Raw genomic sequence first — 17,661 nt, 5'->3', positions numbered from 1 at the left:
TGAAAAAAAAATTGTTGTTTTTAAGATTTCAAAATCTCTGCGTTTCGTTTTTTTTTTTAATCAAGAGACCCAAATTTAATCATTTGTAGGATAAGTTAGTGGATTGTAATAACGATATCTCCGATTTTGATCTGCAGTTACGGTTATCTGATCTTAAAGGCTGCGAGCGCATATTACTGAATTATTCGTGGCCTAAAGGATAAGACGTCCGGTGTATTCGTCTTGAGCGATGCACCAATGTTAAAATTTGAAAATTGGTAACCGCTTGGAGACTACCAATTTTTCTAATGAAATACGTACTTAGCAAATGTTCACGATTTACTTCCACGGTGAATGAATACCATCGTGTAATAAAAATCAAACCCGCAAAATTACAATTTGCGTAATTACTGGTGGTAGGACCTCTTGTGAGGTACCACTACCCTGCTTATTTCTGCCGTGAAGGAGTAATGCGTTTCGGTTTGAAGGGTTAGGCAGCCGTTGTAACTCTACTGTGACCACAGATCCTAGAAATGAGACCTTAGAACTCATGTCTCAAGGTGGGTGGTGGCATTTACGTTGTAGATGTCTGTGGGCTCCGGTAACCACTTAACACCAGGTTAGCTGTGAGATTGTCCACCCAACTAGGTAATAAAAATTAAAAAAAAACTTCCATGCCTTTTTTCTATAGCAATATGAATAGCAGTATAAATGGCGACGTCTTATGAAGCGCACCATCTCCCGAACTAATGACCATGACCATTCCGCCAAGAACGCCAAATACTAAGAAAAAAAACCCAGTGGCTGATATTAACTGGTGGGTTCGACGAGAGGTTGAAGTTGGTAAATACCTAAGTGTTGGCATATATGAGATCAAAGGGAAACAAGCCTTTCTTTTGCTGCTAGTAAAACGTATTGTGAGCTAGCACGGATAAATACGACTAACTTACCCATTTCTGTGGCAAAGCAGTTATCTATTTTAGTTAGAGTTAGAAGGAACAATCATTCTACAACTCAATTGACACTTTGACAACAAATCTCGAATCGGTTCAAGGCATTCATGTTGTGATGTTTATGGTCTCCGATAACCACTAAAGACCAGGTGGGCCGTAAGCTATTACCAACTAACCCAGTCAACAGATTAAAATAATTACGAACTAATGATTAAAGTGCTTTTGTGGAACAGATTTTATTAAAACAATTCATCAAACATAAAATTTACTGCTTTATTTTTATAATACTTAGACATCCAGTTAAAAATTCCAAACGTCTACTATATAATACAGTAATAATTAATTAATAATAAATAGTGCTATTACAGTAATTAAAAAAAAAACATTCAACAATATTTACACTCTTAAAATTATGTAACGCACAGGAATTCCGCAAATGATTAGAACTAAAACGATATAATATAATAATTCTAAAAATAATTGAATACCCAAAAGTTCTTTGAAAATTTACAAAAAAAGGAATGATTAGAAAATATTTTTTAATGGAATGTGTGATATGTTGAACAATAAATATCAAGTTACAAAACAATAATTATCTAAATGTATTACAATACAAATTACCGATGGAACTGACATGAAACTAACCAGTTTAGGAACTCTTCATAACAAATATTCATTGTATGTAACTTAAATACTTTGGTATACTATATCCAAACTATACTGTTGATGAAATAATAACAATCAACAATTAATAATAAAAGCCTTGAATCACAGTGAGCAGTGTGCACATTTTAAGTAATTAATTTCATCAACAAACGATTTTTACAATGTTTGCAAAACTATTTTGCCTAGCAGCATTATAAGTTTGACGTGTTGAGAATGTGGTCTTACAAATTTATTAATTTCCTTTTAAAATCGAGTAAAGTTTTAGCGATCATGCTTAGTGAGCTGTAGAGGTATATCGTTAGAGACTGGCGGTCGATGTCGATTCGGACTCGGAGATCTAGTTAAACTCTTATTCTTGCCACCTTCGTCATCGCTTTCATCGTGTACATTTATCTCTTCATCTGAGTCGGAATGAGATTCGTATCCCCGAGCTAATTGTATGGATTGTGCCGCCAAGAGTGCGGCGGCTGCCGAGTGCGGTACAAGCGCTTTGAACGCGCTGCTTTCCAACGCGGGATGAGGCTTGAACGTGCCGTCGAAGGCGGACTGTTGCGACAATGCTTTCAGCGCGTTACTATCGAATTGCGTTTGATGTGACAGTGCCTTGAGAGCGTTTGTATCTTGATGCGAGAGCGCTTTGAATGCGCTGTTCTCGCCGCCCATCTGCGGGGGGAAGGGTCCGCGCGGAGGGGACAGAGAACGAGAAGGGGAGCGCGAAGGAGAGCGGGCGGGGTGGCGGGGGGAGGAGCCGCCACCGCGCTTCAGGAGGTTCATGCGCTGGTGGCGCCTCCACTTTGCTCGTCTGTTGGAAAACCAAACCTGTCAGTAACGGTAAATAAACCAGATTAGTTACATGTTTTCAATTAATCCAAAGTATCAATAAGAATTTTGAAAAAGCATTAATCCTATTAAGCACAAGTGCACATAATCTTCTAAAGATTAATATCACAAACATTGATGTTTACCTGAACCCGTGCTTCCGATAACGACGTTTTCGAAGCCAGTCGTTCTCGCGTTGAAACGCAAGGATAATGTGACTTTTCGAACTCTTTTTCCAGCTCTTCTAATTGGTCTTGACTGAAAGTCGTACGATTTCTCCTAAACTTTGGCTGTTCACCATCAAGGGACCCCGAATCGTCTCCGTCCACATCTGTAAAACACCAAAGGCGTATTTAGACATTAAAACAAGCTGTTTATTATGATATTTTGTCAGATTTAAAGATTTAATTTCAATTACCTATAAGTCCTCGTCCTGATGACAAATATCCTTGTTGTACAACGTCGGGGTGCGGTACTCCGGTTGGTGGTCCTGGAACTCCGGGTGGAAGTGACAAAGTCCCAGGAGGCCACACACCTCCGCCACCAGCCCACGGAAATGCTCCATACGGAGGTGGGGCAGCGTAAAGCCCATAGCCCGCTGCCCTGGCGAATTCAGCGGCAGCTCGTTCGGCCGCCCGGTTCCTTAGTATTCTGTTAATTGACGAGACGCTCGGCGCCGTTGCGTTTGTGCAAACACCTACGGCAATAATAATGGAATTTAAATTTTCGGAGGGGATAGGGGAAGTCGTCGTGGCCAAAAGGATAAGCCGTCCGGTGTATTCGTGTTGAGCGATGCACCGGTGTTCGAATCCCGAAGGATAACATCGTGTAATAAAAATCAAACCCGCAAAACTATCATTTGCGTAATTACTGGTGGTAGGATCTCTTGTGTGTCGGCGCGGGTAGGTACCACCGCCCTGCCTATTTCTGCCGCGAAGCAGTATTGCATTTCGGTTTGAAGGGTGCGGCAGCCGTTGTAACTATACTGAGACCTTAGAACTTTCATCTCAAGGTGGGTGGGGCATTTACGTTGTAGATGTCTATGGGCTCCAGTAACCACTTAACTCCAGGTGGGTTGTGAGCTCGTCCACCGTTGCCATTAATCAGCAACTCCCATTTGACATTATTATAGCACAGAGCCGTTCCGTTCGTATGATCAATGGTATATACCAGGACTATCCAGAAAACGGCCCGCGGGCCGCATGTGGCCTACGGCTTGTTTTCATGTAGTCCGCGACGCATGTTTTAATCAGAAAATAATTTTGGATATAAATAGTTTAGATAATAGAATTCTTTGTCAAAACTTTTAATCAATATTTGGTATAATTTATCTTTATTCTAGTAACATTCCATTCCCATGACATAATTTAAAAGTGAAGCTATCTTTTACTATTATTGAGGGAATTCCCGGGAAGTATTTTGTGTTTGAAAATATATTTTTAGCGGCCCTCCAGCTTTTGGAAGTTAAGTTAGTAATAAAATAATAAGCTCAAAGGTATATAGTTTCGACAGCCCTGGTCCCAATCGCTTGAAACTCATTTAACCAAGAAATCTTAATTATGAATACTAGTATATGAGGGGTAAGCCCCACTCCGTTTTTGTACTACCCCGTCGGAGCCGAGTTAGCCCCTACTACCAAGATCAGCTGAACTCATCAAATATCTATCTATACACAATTTTATTGCATTCAATTAATCTCTGAAATATAATAAATAAACCTAAGGCTTGGAGAGAGTCCCATCAGCTTTAGATTTTAGCAGAGGGGATAGAAAACTTTCAAAAAATTTACTACTAAACATTACTTTAATTGAAAATTTCCTAAATATATTTTTTTACCTAATAGTGACCGAGAATATGCACAAAATATATGGAAGTGCGCGTTAAAACCAATGCGTCATTTTAAATCGGTGGTCATTATAATACATTTAATGCGTGCAGTCGGATCGCGTGCCAGCGCAGCCTTGAAGAACCATCCCATGCAATTTTCAGGAAATACTACAAATAAGTACCATAATTTAATCATAGTCTGCCCGAGAATAATTGTCGTTGAATTCGTCGAGCTACTGGGCAACTAAACTCGACGATCTTGCTAGACAGACTTTTAATGATATATAATTATTATAAAATAATTCCGCAATTTATTAGCCTCATTGAAATATTATTTTACTACTGATTTTGGTCAATAACGACAGACTGTAGCTATAAAGAAATATAATAGATTATTTAGTGAAAAAATATTTGCTGAGGTACATTGCAATACATTTTTTTTTTGAAAGCGCAATTTAATTAATGGTGACAAAAGAGCCACCATCAAATGCCTTAGTAAATACTTTAGTGGAATCAATAGTCCCATTAGCGACACTACATTCATCGTCTTGAATGTTCAAAAGCAAATTGCTTGTATTTACCCCGACAAGATCCATTCCGTTTCAAAGCATGTCATTTGTTTTATGCTGGCTTCGGACAATTATTGTCAGAACAATAATTCAATATAATTGCTTAATAGAAGCTCTTTACACGTAGCACGCATAAATATTTCCGTGTATCGTTCTAGTTAAGAAAATTGCGCTTTAATTCGAAAATAAGGTCAAGTATTGCTTATCATAAGACCCCCATAATAAATAAAACTGAAAGGCTCTAAATATATTTTTGACTAACGGCCCGCACCGGCTCCGCTCAGGTCTTTAACAAAAACTTCAATGATATTTGACGTTGTTTTATTTTTTTTAAATAAAAGAACACTTATTGCGGCATAATTATAATAGTTAGACTTTTCGTAAAAACTTTTTGTTCTAAGTCGTAGTCCATTTTCTATCATCAATAGTTTTCGCAGGGCACGCGATGTAAAGAATATTTTAGGTAATTTTTTTTTACACCTTGGTTTACATTATTGGAGTTTTAGTAAGGATCCCTGATTTTTTTCAAAAAAGATTATAGCCTATGTCACTCGGGAATAGTGTAGCTTCCAAACGGTGAAAGAATTTTTCAAATCGGTTCAGAGTAATTTCGGAGCCTATTCAATACAAACAAACAAACAAATCTTTCCTTTTTATAATATTAGTATTAGTATAGATAATACAAAATACAAATAATACAATATACACAGTAATACAAAGAAAAATTGTTGAGACCATCGCGATTTTGAGGCCCAATTTAATGCGGTCACCGTTGGTAATGGAGCCCCATTGAGAGAAGTCGGAACGCGCGTCGACGCGAGCAATGTCTGACGTGTCGAATAAAACACAAAACGGTGCTGTTATAATTTACTCAAAACACAAAGCCTTATACAGCATAATGGTAATGATCAGTTTCGAGGCACCACTCATTGTTAACTTGTCTAAAATTACAAAACGTTACCCTCCATACAATTTGTTTGCCTTATAATCAGTGCGCTAAGATGATGCCTCGATAGAATCGCCTTCTACGCCAGAATTGACGTCAAAAGCTTGATATGCCTGAGAATAGAATAATGGTGACTAGTCATCATTTACCGGCCAAAATCTCTAATTATAATGGCAGCTACTTTATTATCATTATTTTTTAAATAAAACAAACCGTTAAAAATCTGTTAACGTTTTGTGGGAGCTCACCGACGCGTCTCCGCTAGTTAATGTACCACGTCTTCTGTTCTCATAGACCACAAAAACTTTCAATGATCTTAAACAGAACGGTTAAATTGGTTTTTGTCTTTTAACAAGCATACCGGGAGGTATCGAGTACGCCGATCTACATAAATACGCGATGTTTTTCCATTTTTAGATACCTACTAGAGGTCCCGCAGTAGTCGAAATTCGACTATAACTAATTGAAATTATAAGTTGTATGATTGTATTTTATACTTCTATAATCACAAATTTCGCCAAGACTACACTATAAAAAATATTAACAAAGACAAACAATATTTAATCTATTCTCAATTTGACAACAGACATCAAGAACAAAAGTTTGACAATAAATAGTATGCATGCGTGTGTGCGTCAAATACATGGTATGTAGTGTGTGTAATGTTTTCTTTATTGATTTCATGTATCTTTTATGCATTATTTAAAAAAAATATTAGCATTGTGCGCTTCTTCTCTATATTCTTTATAAGTGTAGAAAATTTCATACTCCTCTGTCCGCGCAATTTTTGTAAAAAGGGATTCAAAGTTTTTGCTTCACGTATTAATATATATATATAAGAGGCTCAGTTTTAATATTTTCGTAGTTCACAAAAACAAATCTGATGTTCAAATTATATTTTACCTGATGTATGGATATCCTGAGTTTCAATTGAGAACAGTTTGCAATATTTGAAGACTTAATGAAACCATTTCAATACGTCTGCGTTACAGAACAATGAAGGTAGTCAACACATAACATCGCCATTGATTGCTTCATGTTTTTTTTTATTATTCTATATGCTGCGTACGTACGTCACTTTAACATTAATTGAGGTGCGATCAATGGGTATAGTTTTACTATTTGTTTAGAGAGAGATCATTATCCACCAACAGGTTGCAGGTGGGAATGCGATATCTATAATTGTTCTTTTAATGATTTGGGATCGAGCTCGGCTGCTTACATGCCTAGTCATGGTCATGCAATTTGTCTAAAGCCGTTTAATCATGATTAGTCACAATGGAGTCCGCTTCTATTAAACGGGTAGAAACATTTAAGAGCTGTTTCGTTTTGTTCGTGTTTTTAGTTTTTTTTCTTCTTTCAAATATGCCATTTCATATGTCATTGGTTATGCCATAGTTTGAAGTGCCATAGACGTATTAGAGATTGATAGAAAAAAAAGCTAGTGATTGAGCGGCTGATTTGACGATCGCACCCTTAAAGAGAAACTAAAGAGGGCACCCCGACTTTTATTTTATCAAACAACACCTCAGTTCATACGCTCCACAAGATATGGTCTTATAATTGGTATAACACTGAACTTGCATACGTTCCGTCATGACCTATGCAAGTGTCGTAATCCTACGTTTGTTGTTGTTATTTTAATATATGTATTACCTAATTATTTCCGAAGTTTCGCTCGAATTCCTTCGTGGCACGAAAAATATAAAATATTCCTAAAAATTAACAATAAAGTGGTTTTATTTATTTCTACGACTCACGAAAACCGAAATAACCTTTGTTTTGTTGGATGCATTTTTGCTGCAGAGGTGGATTACTGATTTGCTGCAGAAATAGGCAAGGTACTAATACCTACCTCTGCCGGCCCACGAGTCAACGTAACAATGAATTAATACCTTTAATATTTAAATCATCTCTATTGCTTTTCTACAGATATTCTTACTACACCGATACTTTTATGGCGGATCTGCTAGAAGTTAATTCTTATAGAAATAAATAATAAAATTTTAATTTAGTGGATTGTATTACAGTTCATTGTTATATTGTATGTTTAATAATTTATGTACAAAAAAAATGAGCTCAGGAAGCGTATCATTCTGATGTCAAGGTAACCCGGTATGCTTTGGACGATATCGTCTCGGAAAATTCCTCAGAGCTCTTCCTCAATAGAAAAATAAATCTGGGACAGAAAAGCTTTCGAAGCCTAATTTTATTAGTAAGACATACGTTGCAGTCAGATAAAGTGATGCGAATTGGCTGAGATCCATATCATTGGAACAGGTACTAATTTTTTTCTTCTAAATCTTATCACGAACGTCTTCCACAATTTAGTAATAATGTCGTCACTAAAACCGTGCCCCACAGATTCTATAGCTCAGTACTGGTATAGGTTACTGGTATTACGTATTATGATCACATATGAGTAAGATTGGTTGCCTTATTTCTAGGATAGGAGTTATAGTAATACAACTAGACGTGTCCGGCTGTTGCACGCGCCTTAACTTTATAATTAAAAAACAATGAAACATTTTGCATTTTGCTGAATTAAAAAGTTGCTTGTCTCACTCTCTTGTAAATAAACTAGAAGCTGCATATCTGTTGGTACGTAAATGACACGTTCTCAGTGGGTCGCGTTTCCGATCCGGTGGTAGATTCTGCGAAGCACTGCTCTTGCTAGGGTTCGTGTAAGCAAAAACGTCAGGTTTGAGCACCATGAGCTCAAATACTCGCCCGGTTACACTGACATAGCCTCTCAAGGCTATCGGCTAAGGTAGGAGAAAAAAAAAACAAAATGAATACACTATGATAGTTATCATAGCAAATTTACGCGGCTTCCTGGGCATTTCACTACGATAGAAGCTATCTTATGCGTTAATCCAAGATATAAACTATATTTGCACGATTTTCGTTCGGTCCAGATCCGTTCGGCCATTGTTCCGTAATTAAGTTACAAGCATCCAAATAAGGAAATTTTCATGTTTACAATATAAGTTTAAATTACAATTTATGAAGGGAATGACAAAGAGAAAGCATTCCACTATGCGAATGATATTACTCGGTATACCGACAGACTTTTTTTTCCACAGGAGAAAATCGCCGGATCCCCACCCGCGCGGCAGGTGGGGTATGTGGGAGTTGAACTTCACTAAAAACTCCTGCCGCTCACAACCAACGCCCCACCCCAGACCGAGCCGGAACCCAGTCGGGGCTATTGAGACGGCGGGATAAGTTTGACGCAGAGCACATTACATCCATCCCGCCGTCCCACAGACGCCGGACCGGCGGCCGCCAGCGTCACGACCACCGGTTCCCTCGGTCAGCGGGCCGAGAGCCCGCCTTGATGGCACCCGTTACACCTTCCCCGCCAACACACACGCCGCCTCGAAGGACACGGTGCGATATCCGCGGATGACCCTGATGGTAACGGTGCGCTACGGCCGGCGCAGAAACCGAGCCATAGCAGCCCGGTTACGTGGCTCAGCCCATACAGGCGCACCATACAGGGCCATCGATCGCACCATCCCCGCGTAGAGGCGGCGCACAACCTGATCCGGTCCCCCAATATTCGGGAGCAGCCGGCTCAAAGAACCGGCCGTCCTCATCAATCGAGGGACCAGGTCCACAAAGTGAGCACGAAAAGCCAGCCGGCTGTCCAACACGAGGCCGAGGTACCTCAACTGCACCCCGGCCCCTATCCGGACGCCTCCAACCACGATGTGGGCATCGACAGGTGGCGCTCTCCGCGGCCCGTGAAACCACAGAGCCTCGAATTTACTGAGCAATACTGACAGACTAGGATGTTATTGTTCGTAATTTATATTATATTTAACTCTAGTTTCTGTGTCGATAGCTCAGAACATAGATAGCACAGACGGGCATTCACGTTGTGATGGCATTCAGCCCCAGCTTAATGTGAGCTCCAATCTAACATGGTGACTGATGAACTCAAATCAGATCATACACAAAAAATGACTGACATTGTATTATAATATAATACAATACATCGAATGTGAGTGCAATAGAATCGCGCATTTTAATACACCTAAAATCCCTTATTCTATTTATAACAATAGATCGTTTCTTATCACTGGCGTCTTATGCATCTTATGATTGGTAATGTAGAATAGGGATCGCAGCGCATAAAATAAAACTTCCACTGTTCCAAAATCTTCTGTTATAATAATAATTTAAAAATTAATTAACACTTTTACTATTACTGGTGGTAGGACCGCTTGTGAGTCCAGCTAGGTACCACCGCCCTGCCTATTTCTGCCGTGAAGCAGTGATGCGTTTCGGTTTGAAGGGTGGGGCAGCCGTTGTAACTATACTGAGATCTTAGAACTTATATCTCAAGGTGGGTGGCGCATTTACATTGTAGATGTCCATGGGCTCCAGTAACCACTTAACATCAGGTGGGCTGTGAGCTCGTCCACCCACCTAACCTATAAAAAAAAAACTTTTATTACGCCTTGCTCATTTTTTAACCGTCTTCGCCATCTTCCTTTTCTCTCTCATTCTGTCTGTCATTCTCTTTCCCTTTTCTTTCCGCTGTCTGTCACTCATATCATAAAGCTCCGTTCCAAACTCTTTTCATACGTTTCGTTCTTACCAATCCTACAGTAATTACTGAAAACATAAACAACCCGGAAAATACTTTATAGTAAATAATAAGATGAAGCCTCATCGAACAGAATCCTAATAAAAAGCATATCGTTTTCAAAACTAAACGAGGTGTTTTGCGTTTTAGTTGTTAAGAGGGTACCTGCCTAAAAGCGTGGCATGTCCAAAGATAAAGCTCCACGGCGCCGTCTGGCTATAGAGTGTTTAATCGGGTTAATTTATCGATAATTGACGGAAAACCTTTTTGTTTGTACTGTCGGGAAGTAACAGTAATTGTCACGCCTTTGAAGATTTACGCTCGTTTCTAAATTGAGACATTAACAGTCGGATCTCGTGCCTAATGGTTCGGAATGAATTTGTTTGTTTTACTCGTACCGGTTCTTCGATAGACCCGTGATCCCTTAATTCGACGGATATGGCTTTCGAAAATTAACATCAATTAGTTACTGACGAATCGTATTGGCAGTTGCGGCTATTTAAATTTTTTTTCGTTAAACTTTGTTTGACATTATTTTTATTTGCTTCTTTCTGATTAACGATATTAGTATTGAAATATTCAATGTACATATTTATGTTAAGTTAAGCATTTCCCGTAAAACAGCCTCAAGGCAGAGAATTATTTTACGTTAAATGTGTCGGAAACTACGTAAGTATACCTAGATCCTAATACCTTAATAGTTTCAACAGAAACAGTAACTTCAACTAGAAGAATAGCCTTTCACTGGCGTTTTCGCTAATAAAGAAGTAAAAAAAAAAGCAAAAACAATTTAAAAAAAGCCGTATTTCATTCTGGTACAATAGGTTGGGGAAAAAACCTTTTCGCATTATAGTATGTATGAACTTGTAATAAAATCGCTTTGGCTATACTAATTGTATCTGGTTTTGGTATCATTAAAAGTTTAAATTTTAAAGAAGATAATTCCAAATTCAAATTAGGAAAATGTGTGATTTTTATTTATTTTTCGTACTGTCAAGATGAGTGAATCTAATGAAGAAATTCGATACATTTGAAAATTTTACAACAAAAAAGGTAAAGATGCAACGCAAGCCGCAAAAAAAGTGCAGTGTCTGTGAGAGTAGCACAAATTTGGTTTAAGCGTTTTCAATCCGGAAATTTTGATGTCAAAGATGCACGTCGCTCTGGTCGCCCTATTACGGATAAAATGGACGCCATTTTTGAAAAAGTAGAGCAAGATCGGCATATCAGTAGTTACGACGTAGCTGAAGAACTGGGAATTGACCACAAAACAGTTTTGGCGCATTTGAAAAAAACTGGGTACACAAAAAAGCTCGATATTTGGGTACCTCACGAGCTCACTGAAAGAAACCTAATGAACCGTGTACTCATTTGTCATTCTTTATTACGACGTAATGAAACCGAACCATTTTTGAAGAAGCTGATAACTGGTCCTTCTGCGACCTTTTTCGCGCGTTCTAATCGTACGTGATCCGATTGTCGACGAAAAAGGTCGTGATCAAAAACCGGCCAGGCTTTACAGACTGTGGCGAAACCCGGATTAACTCGCAACAAGGTGATGCTGTGTGTGGTGTGGGATTGGAAGGGCATTATTCATTATGAGCTGTTACCACCAGGCAGGACTATCGATTCTGAACTCTACTGCGAACAACTTATGAGATAAAAGCAAGAAGTTGAAAAAAAGCGACCGAATTAATCAAAAGAAGGGTGGTTTTTCAACATGATAACGCTAGACTTCACACATTTTTGGCCACTCAGCAAAAATTAAGAGAGCTTGGCTGGGAGATGTTAATGCATCTGCCGTATAGTCTTTCTTGACCTTACACCTTCAGATTTCCCCCCTGTTTCGGTCTCTTCAGAATTCTTTAAGCAGTGTCAGGTTAACATCACGAGAGGACTGCCAAAACCAATTGTCGCGCTATTTTGATCAGAAGCCCCAAAATTTCTATAGCAATGGGATCATGTCCTTCCTTACCTACAAGACGGCAAAAAGTTATCGAACAAAAACCATTTACATTTAACTAAGTATGTAGGTACCAACCTACATACTTAGTTAAATGTAAATAAACTATATTAAAAAATATTGTGAATTTTCTTAAAAAATGCCAAGAAACTTTTTCCCCAACCTATTATTTGCAAAATAGCTCACGCTCCACCTTTCTTTAGGTGTGATTAAGCTTATATTTAATCATAAGGGTCATTTCCAGCTTTATCAGAAAGGAGATCTAGTAGATCCCTCATGATGTTACAATGCTGTAGTCATATATTTACGAACGTATTCAAGACCTAGATCTTATTGAAGATCTACATTCCTCACGTACTATGGACTCCGACGGCTAACCTAAGGAAGCAGAATTCTCAAATTTGGAGGGAATCTATGTGAGTATGGGCCCAACAAACGAACACCGCGCTCGCACGAGTAATTATGAGGCGAATGCGAGTTATGCAAAATGTTACTTTACTTTGTAGGAGATGTGGAAACTTATGCGAAAAATACGTATTTAGAATTAAAATACCTTCTTCTAGAGTCAAAGTACTTAAGTGAGATTCGTTGCTACGCTCGAGACGAAAGCACTGAGAGTCTTTATCCATTAGGCCACGAAGCTTCAGTTAGTATTTGTAGCACAGAAAAATAGAACGACGAAGTGAATTCTATTAAGTAAAAAACAACTATTCTCAAACATACAGCAACAAATTAACTTTAAAATGAGTACCTACGAAAATAAATTACACAAAAGTAGAGTACCGCTGAAAATAAATCGATAATTTTGTGATACGTTCATATGGTTAGTTACGAACCGGAACTTTGATTCGAACGTCTCAAAATATCACGTCCTGAACGATTGGAATTAGTTAACGAGTGAGTGGCGTCACGTCGTCTAAATGAATTATTGTTGGCTTTATGGGGAACATAAAACGATGAAATCGGATGCAATCAGGCGGCACCCGCGGCGTAGACGGAGTAAAAAGGTGTCCGAACCGGCAGGGGGCCACTCGCAACCGTCGCGCTAAACGCTTACTCCCCGCAACCTCTCCTACCTATTTCAATTAGCAGTCATTGCTCACCTTACAATGAGCGCTTTGCAAATGTAATGAACTTGAAATTCAACTTAAAGGCACTCACGTAATTAAAAAAAAGATGAAACACATTTCTCTTGGCCAAAAAAATTTAATTTTTTTAATGGCGGCGTTGAAATTTTTTAAGTCTTCTTATATCTGAAGTTTAGTTCATTCTCCTTAATAAGATATCGTGTCTTAAGCGGCAATACTAGATAATACTATGTAGATAGACAATATAGATAAATTAACTGATATTTTTTCATTTTGATTTGCGGCTTTTTTTAACTCAAAGGAGCCTTGATTAAGGGCCTAAACCGTATTTCTCGAGCGCTATAACCTCTATTACTAGTAAGACTTAAGTATGAACTATACCGCTACCCTGGTAAATTTGACATCTAAGAACCGCTCTTTTAAAATTATGTCCAGTATTTATTAAACCATCATCACTACCATCGAATTCAAAACTTCAAAATTTAAGACTTAAAACAACCAGATAACACTCAATCAAGTACGAATAATACTTATTATCTACTTATCACAAAGGGAACAGAAACGGTTTATCATCTTATAGTATAAATGAGTTAAGTACATGCATCGATTAGGAGATTGTAGTCAATAAATGAGTTAAAAAATCACGAGCGTGACGCCCGAAATGACCGGCTACAATGTTAAGGCGATGCACTGCTGGGAACCAATTTAATACTGTAACAAATCAATAAATGTATCGGTTTATTGGAAGCTGTGTAGAGATCGATTTGATTTATTTCGACCGTACAATGTTGGATGAGATGGGACCTTGTTAGTAAATGTCAAAAAAATTTACAAGAATTGTCCGGCGCGACCATCCGAACAGCCTCAAAATTTAGTTAAATAGATTGATTTATACACGTTTACGAATTAAGAAATAAGCTACGTAGAATGAACTGAACCAATAAAGCAATGGCTTGGTGCTCGCCATAAAAACTACATTAACGGATAAATAATAAATTACAAAAGCATTTTTACAACCTACTCAAAACATTTTAACACCCCCTCGTAAAACCACGCGTCATCGGTTTCGCTAATTAATCGGCGCCAGTCAATAATTTCAGCTCCAGCACAACCCATTTATTTTTGACCTAAGAATGTAATTAATCAAACCTGGTCAGTAGCGACAGCGGCCCGTAACGCCTCGTAAACCGATATCGATTTAGTAGATAAGTTGCGCAAGCTATTGTGTAAAATTGCTATGTCATCACTAACAAAGGCGGTAGTGGGCACCTTATTAAAATTTAGCCGGATCCGATGAGCCGCTCTGTTTTGATAACCGCTTCTCGGAGAGCAACAACGCTCGCCGTTCAAGAGGTCGCAACGTTTTCAAAACTACCTCATTATATTCCACGCTTATACAAATATTAGTTTTGAATTAATCGATTTTTTTTTATTGCTTAGATGGGTGGACGAACTCACAGCCCACTTGGCGTTAAGTGGTTACTGGAGCCCATAGACATCTACAACGTAAACACGCTACCCAGCTTGTGACATAAGTTCTAAGGTCTCAAGTATAGTTACAACGGGTGCCCACCCTTCAAACCGAAACGCATGACTGCTTCACGGCAGAAATAGGCAGGGTGGTGGTACCCACCCGCGCGAACTCACAAGAGGTCCTACCACCATTAGTAAAGTCAAGAAGATACTAAATTTAATTCGATTCGCGCGTATCGTTTTTTTTTTAACAGAAACTGAAACTGCTTTACGCTTCAACGGCTGTTGCGTCTGCCGGCGACATCCATCACACAAAAGAATCAATTTTATGTTCGCTTCGATGCTAACTGCACAAAAATTAAATTCATCAGAAACCATTATAAGAAATATTTAATCAATTTGGCCAGTTTCAATAGGCAAGCACGTCGTAAGCTAGCACGCGCTGACCACAATACCAAGAAATCGTCAGTGATCATTTTGTTATGAATTTGATTAAAATTCTATCACTTGAGGTACTTAAATGTGGACCATAGAGTAATATAAAAGCAGAATAGTTACAAACTTAATTTATATTAATGTAAATATTCTATTAAAAGTTCAATTATTTTTAAAAGATTAAATAAAAGATAAAATTAAATTTACTCTCTCTCTCTAGAAACAAAGACTAAGCCGTCCTTCCTATTTCTCTAACAAAGCAATTGCGGATAACGTTTTGAAGAGTTGAATCGCCTTTATTCAAAATACTTCGACCTCATGTCTCATACATATCTACAGATTCTGGTAACCATTTAGTAACAACTACCAGTGCAAAGAGAAGTTATATAAAAAATTCTCGATTATTTTTCTATTAAATATCAACGCTATAGACTCTAATAGTTTGTAGCACATCGTCGAAGGCTCCTTCATCAGCAGGTGGTCCGGACCGGTCAATACACTCTGATACAGCGAGACCATCGTCAAATCTAATTGAATCAATCATAACTACAACCCCGCTCAGGAATTCCAATGTCGTAACCAGACAAAGCTTTCCCAATGTCGATGAACATAAATAATATAAATAGAAACCGCAAGACTTAACTGTAAAATTTTAACGTCTGACAGAAAATAAGGGAGAATTATTTAAATACTCCACCACTTACGACAAATATGTGAGCATTTACGCAAAACAACCGACCAGAGATCGCGTGCAATTTTCGCATACAACGGAGGCATGGGCGCTCACTGCGCTCGAGCAATTATTTTAAACACATTTCAACAAATGACGATAATGTCAGCCAACGAAGGAGATAAGAACAAAAAAACATGAAAAAATAAAAGAGCTCACTGAGCAATTGTTCGGGCCTTGTTCCCGAGGACATGTTCACGATTTCAACAAAACAATCAACATTTATAAATTTTCCATTAAATATACTAAAGTCTTAATTAATAATAAAAGTATTACAACCTGATTAATATTTGGTACTATTATTTAAAATGAATAAACACAAAACTTGCCGTAAAGCAGAGTAGACTATTTAATTCCACAATCAATAATTGTAGCCAGTGCGAAAGGCAAATTATTCAAATGAGATTCGTAAAAAACTTGAATTCAGTAACTTTTCAACTACCTATTTTATAATCTTCTTATACTTCTAATGAACTCTTATTTACTTCCATAAATAACTGATAAATAAACTCAATAATGTAATCCACTGCAAATAAAACTTGTTTTGTATGGATATTCCCGAATCGTGTGCTGCGATGTTACGACGCCCCCTGCGGATTTAATGATTGTGGACCAATTTAACAACTCAGTTTAGCACACGGCGTATCCCATCAAGTATGTTATCGTCTCTTAATCCGGTCCCAGCGATATCGTAAGGAGAAGTAGTCTTGTAAGCGAAACCAGTTCCACATGCGATCTCACGCACCCTGCACTTCTAGCTAGAGAAAACATGTAATGTTCTGAATCCATTGAAAAAACGTACAGCGGATTTTTTGTACAAATTCAGACCTTGTGAGATCGAGACGAAGGTTGATATTGATGATTGATACAGTAAGTGTTTAAGTCTTTTACATGTGCGCTGTCAATGTTTAAAGTCACGCATAGCCACGAGAGGTGTCGTAGAGGCAATTATCGCAATTGGCTCGTCGGCCTTACAGCCAAAGACGCCCATCGAGATCTGAATTTCTTAGCGTATAGCGTGGGGACATTGTAATTTGATATGCCAGGAATGACCAACATAGCTCATGCAAGGAAAAGTTGAATTTGGTTATATACACAGTTTAATGTTCAGAGTGCACCGGTAATACCAATTTAATAAATATTATAAGATTTTACGCATTAAATAATTTGTATATTAACTAGTTTTTCATTCATTTTTTTTTTATAAAATTGCTCTGGTCTACTTAAGGACTTATTTTGAGCGGTAACATTATACTTTTTAGTGCTGATCATCAATGTTATTAAAACATAGCAATTTAAATAGTTACAACTAGAAACAAAGTTAAAAGGTATGCAAAGGTTTAAAGAGCTCCAGAAATAATATTTATTGTAGTGATCTTGAATTAAGTTTAATTATAGATAGCGCTGGTAGGTAAACAAATCTTATCATGACTCTTTGAGGAGCAGTGTGCTGAAAACTATCCACTACCCTAACCACATTTCACATTACATTAATATAACGGTTAGCAAGTCACTTACAATGCTTGTAAATTACAGTCAAATACATTATGTTTCACTAAAATAGCTTTGGCTGAAAAAAAAAATTTTTTATTGCTTAAATGGGTGGACGAGCTCAG

The 17,661-nt window shown here is 37.9% G+C and overlaps 1 protein-coding gene across 2 annotated transcripts in view; it reads right to left on the bottom strand.

The window, feature by feature from the left end:
• Positions 1 to 1,184: 1,184 nt before the first annotated feature.
• LOC101744226 (paired box protein Pax-6) overlaps positions 1,185 to 17,661 on the bottom strand; it is a 45,358-nt gene continuing 28,881 nt past the window's right edge. Inside the window, exons 4-6 of one of the 2 annotated variants that reach the window (XM_021349153.3) lie at positions 2,836 to 3,114; positions 2,564 to 2,748; positions 1,185 to 2,400 (exon numbers count right to left, since the gene is read on the bottom strand). In XM_021349153.3, the coding sequence (XP_021204828.2) occupies positions 2,173 to 2,400; positions 2,564 to 2,748; positions 2,836 to 3,114 (692 nt within the window). In that variant the 3' untranslated portion in view covers positions 1,185 to 2,172. Of the gene's footprint in view, positions 2,418 to 2,563; positions 2,749 to 2,835; positions 3,115 to 17,661 lie in introns of both variants that reach the window. The other variant, XM_038015008.2, reaches the window with a different exon arrangement.

Source organism: Bombyx mori, chromosome 13 (genome assembly GCF_030269925.1).
Source record: "Bombyx mori chromosome 13, ASM3026992v2".
NCBI lineage: Eukaryota > Metazoa > Arthropoda > Insecta > Lepidoptera > Bombycidae > Bombyx > Bombyx mori.
The sequence above is the reverse complement of the archived record's forward strand: the minus strand, read 5'-3'. Positions and strand labels throughout refer to the sequence as shown.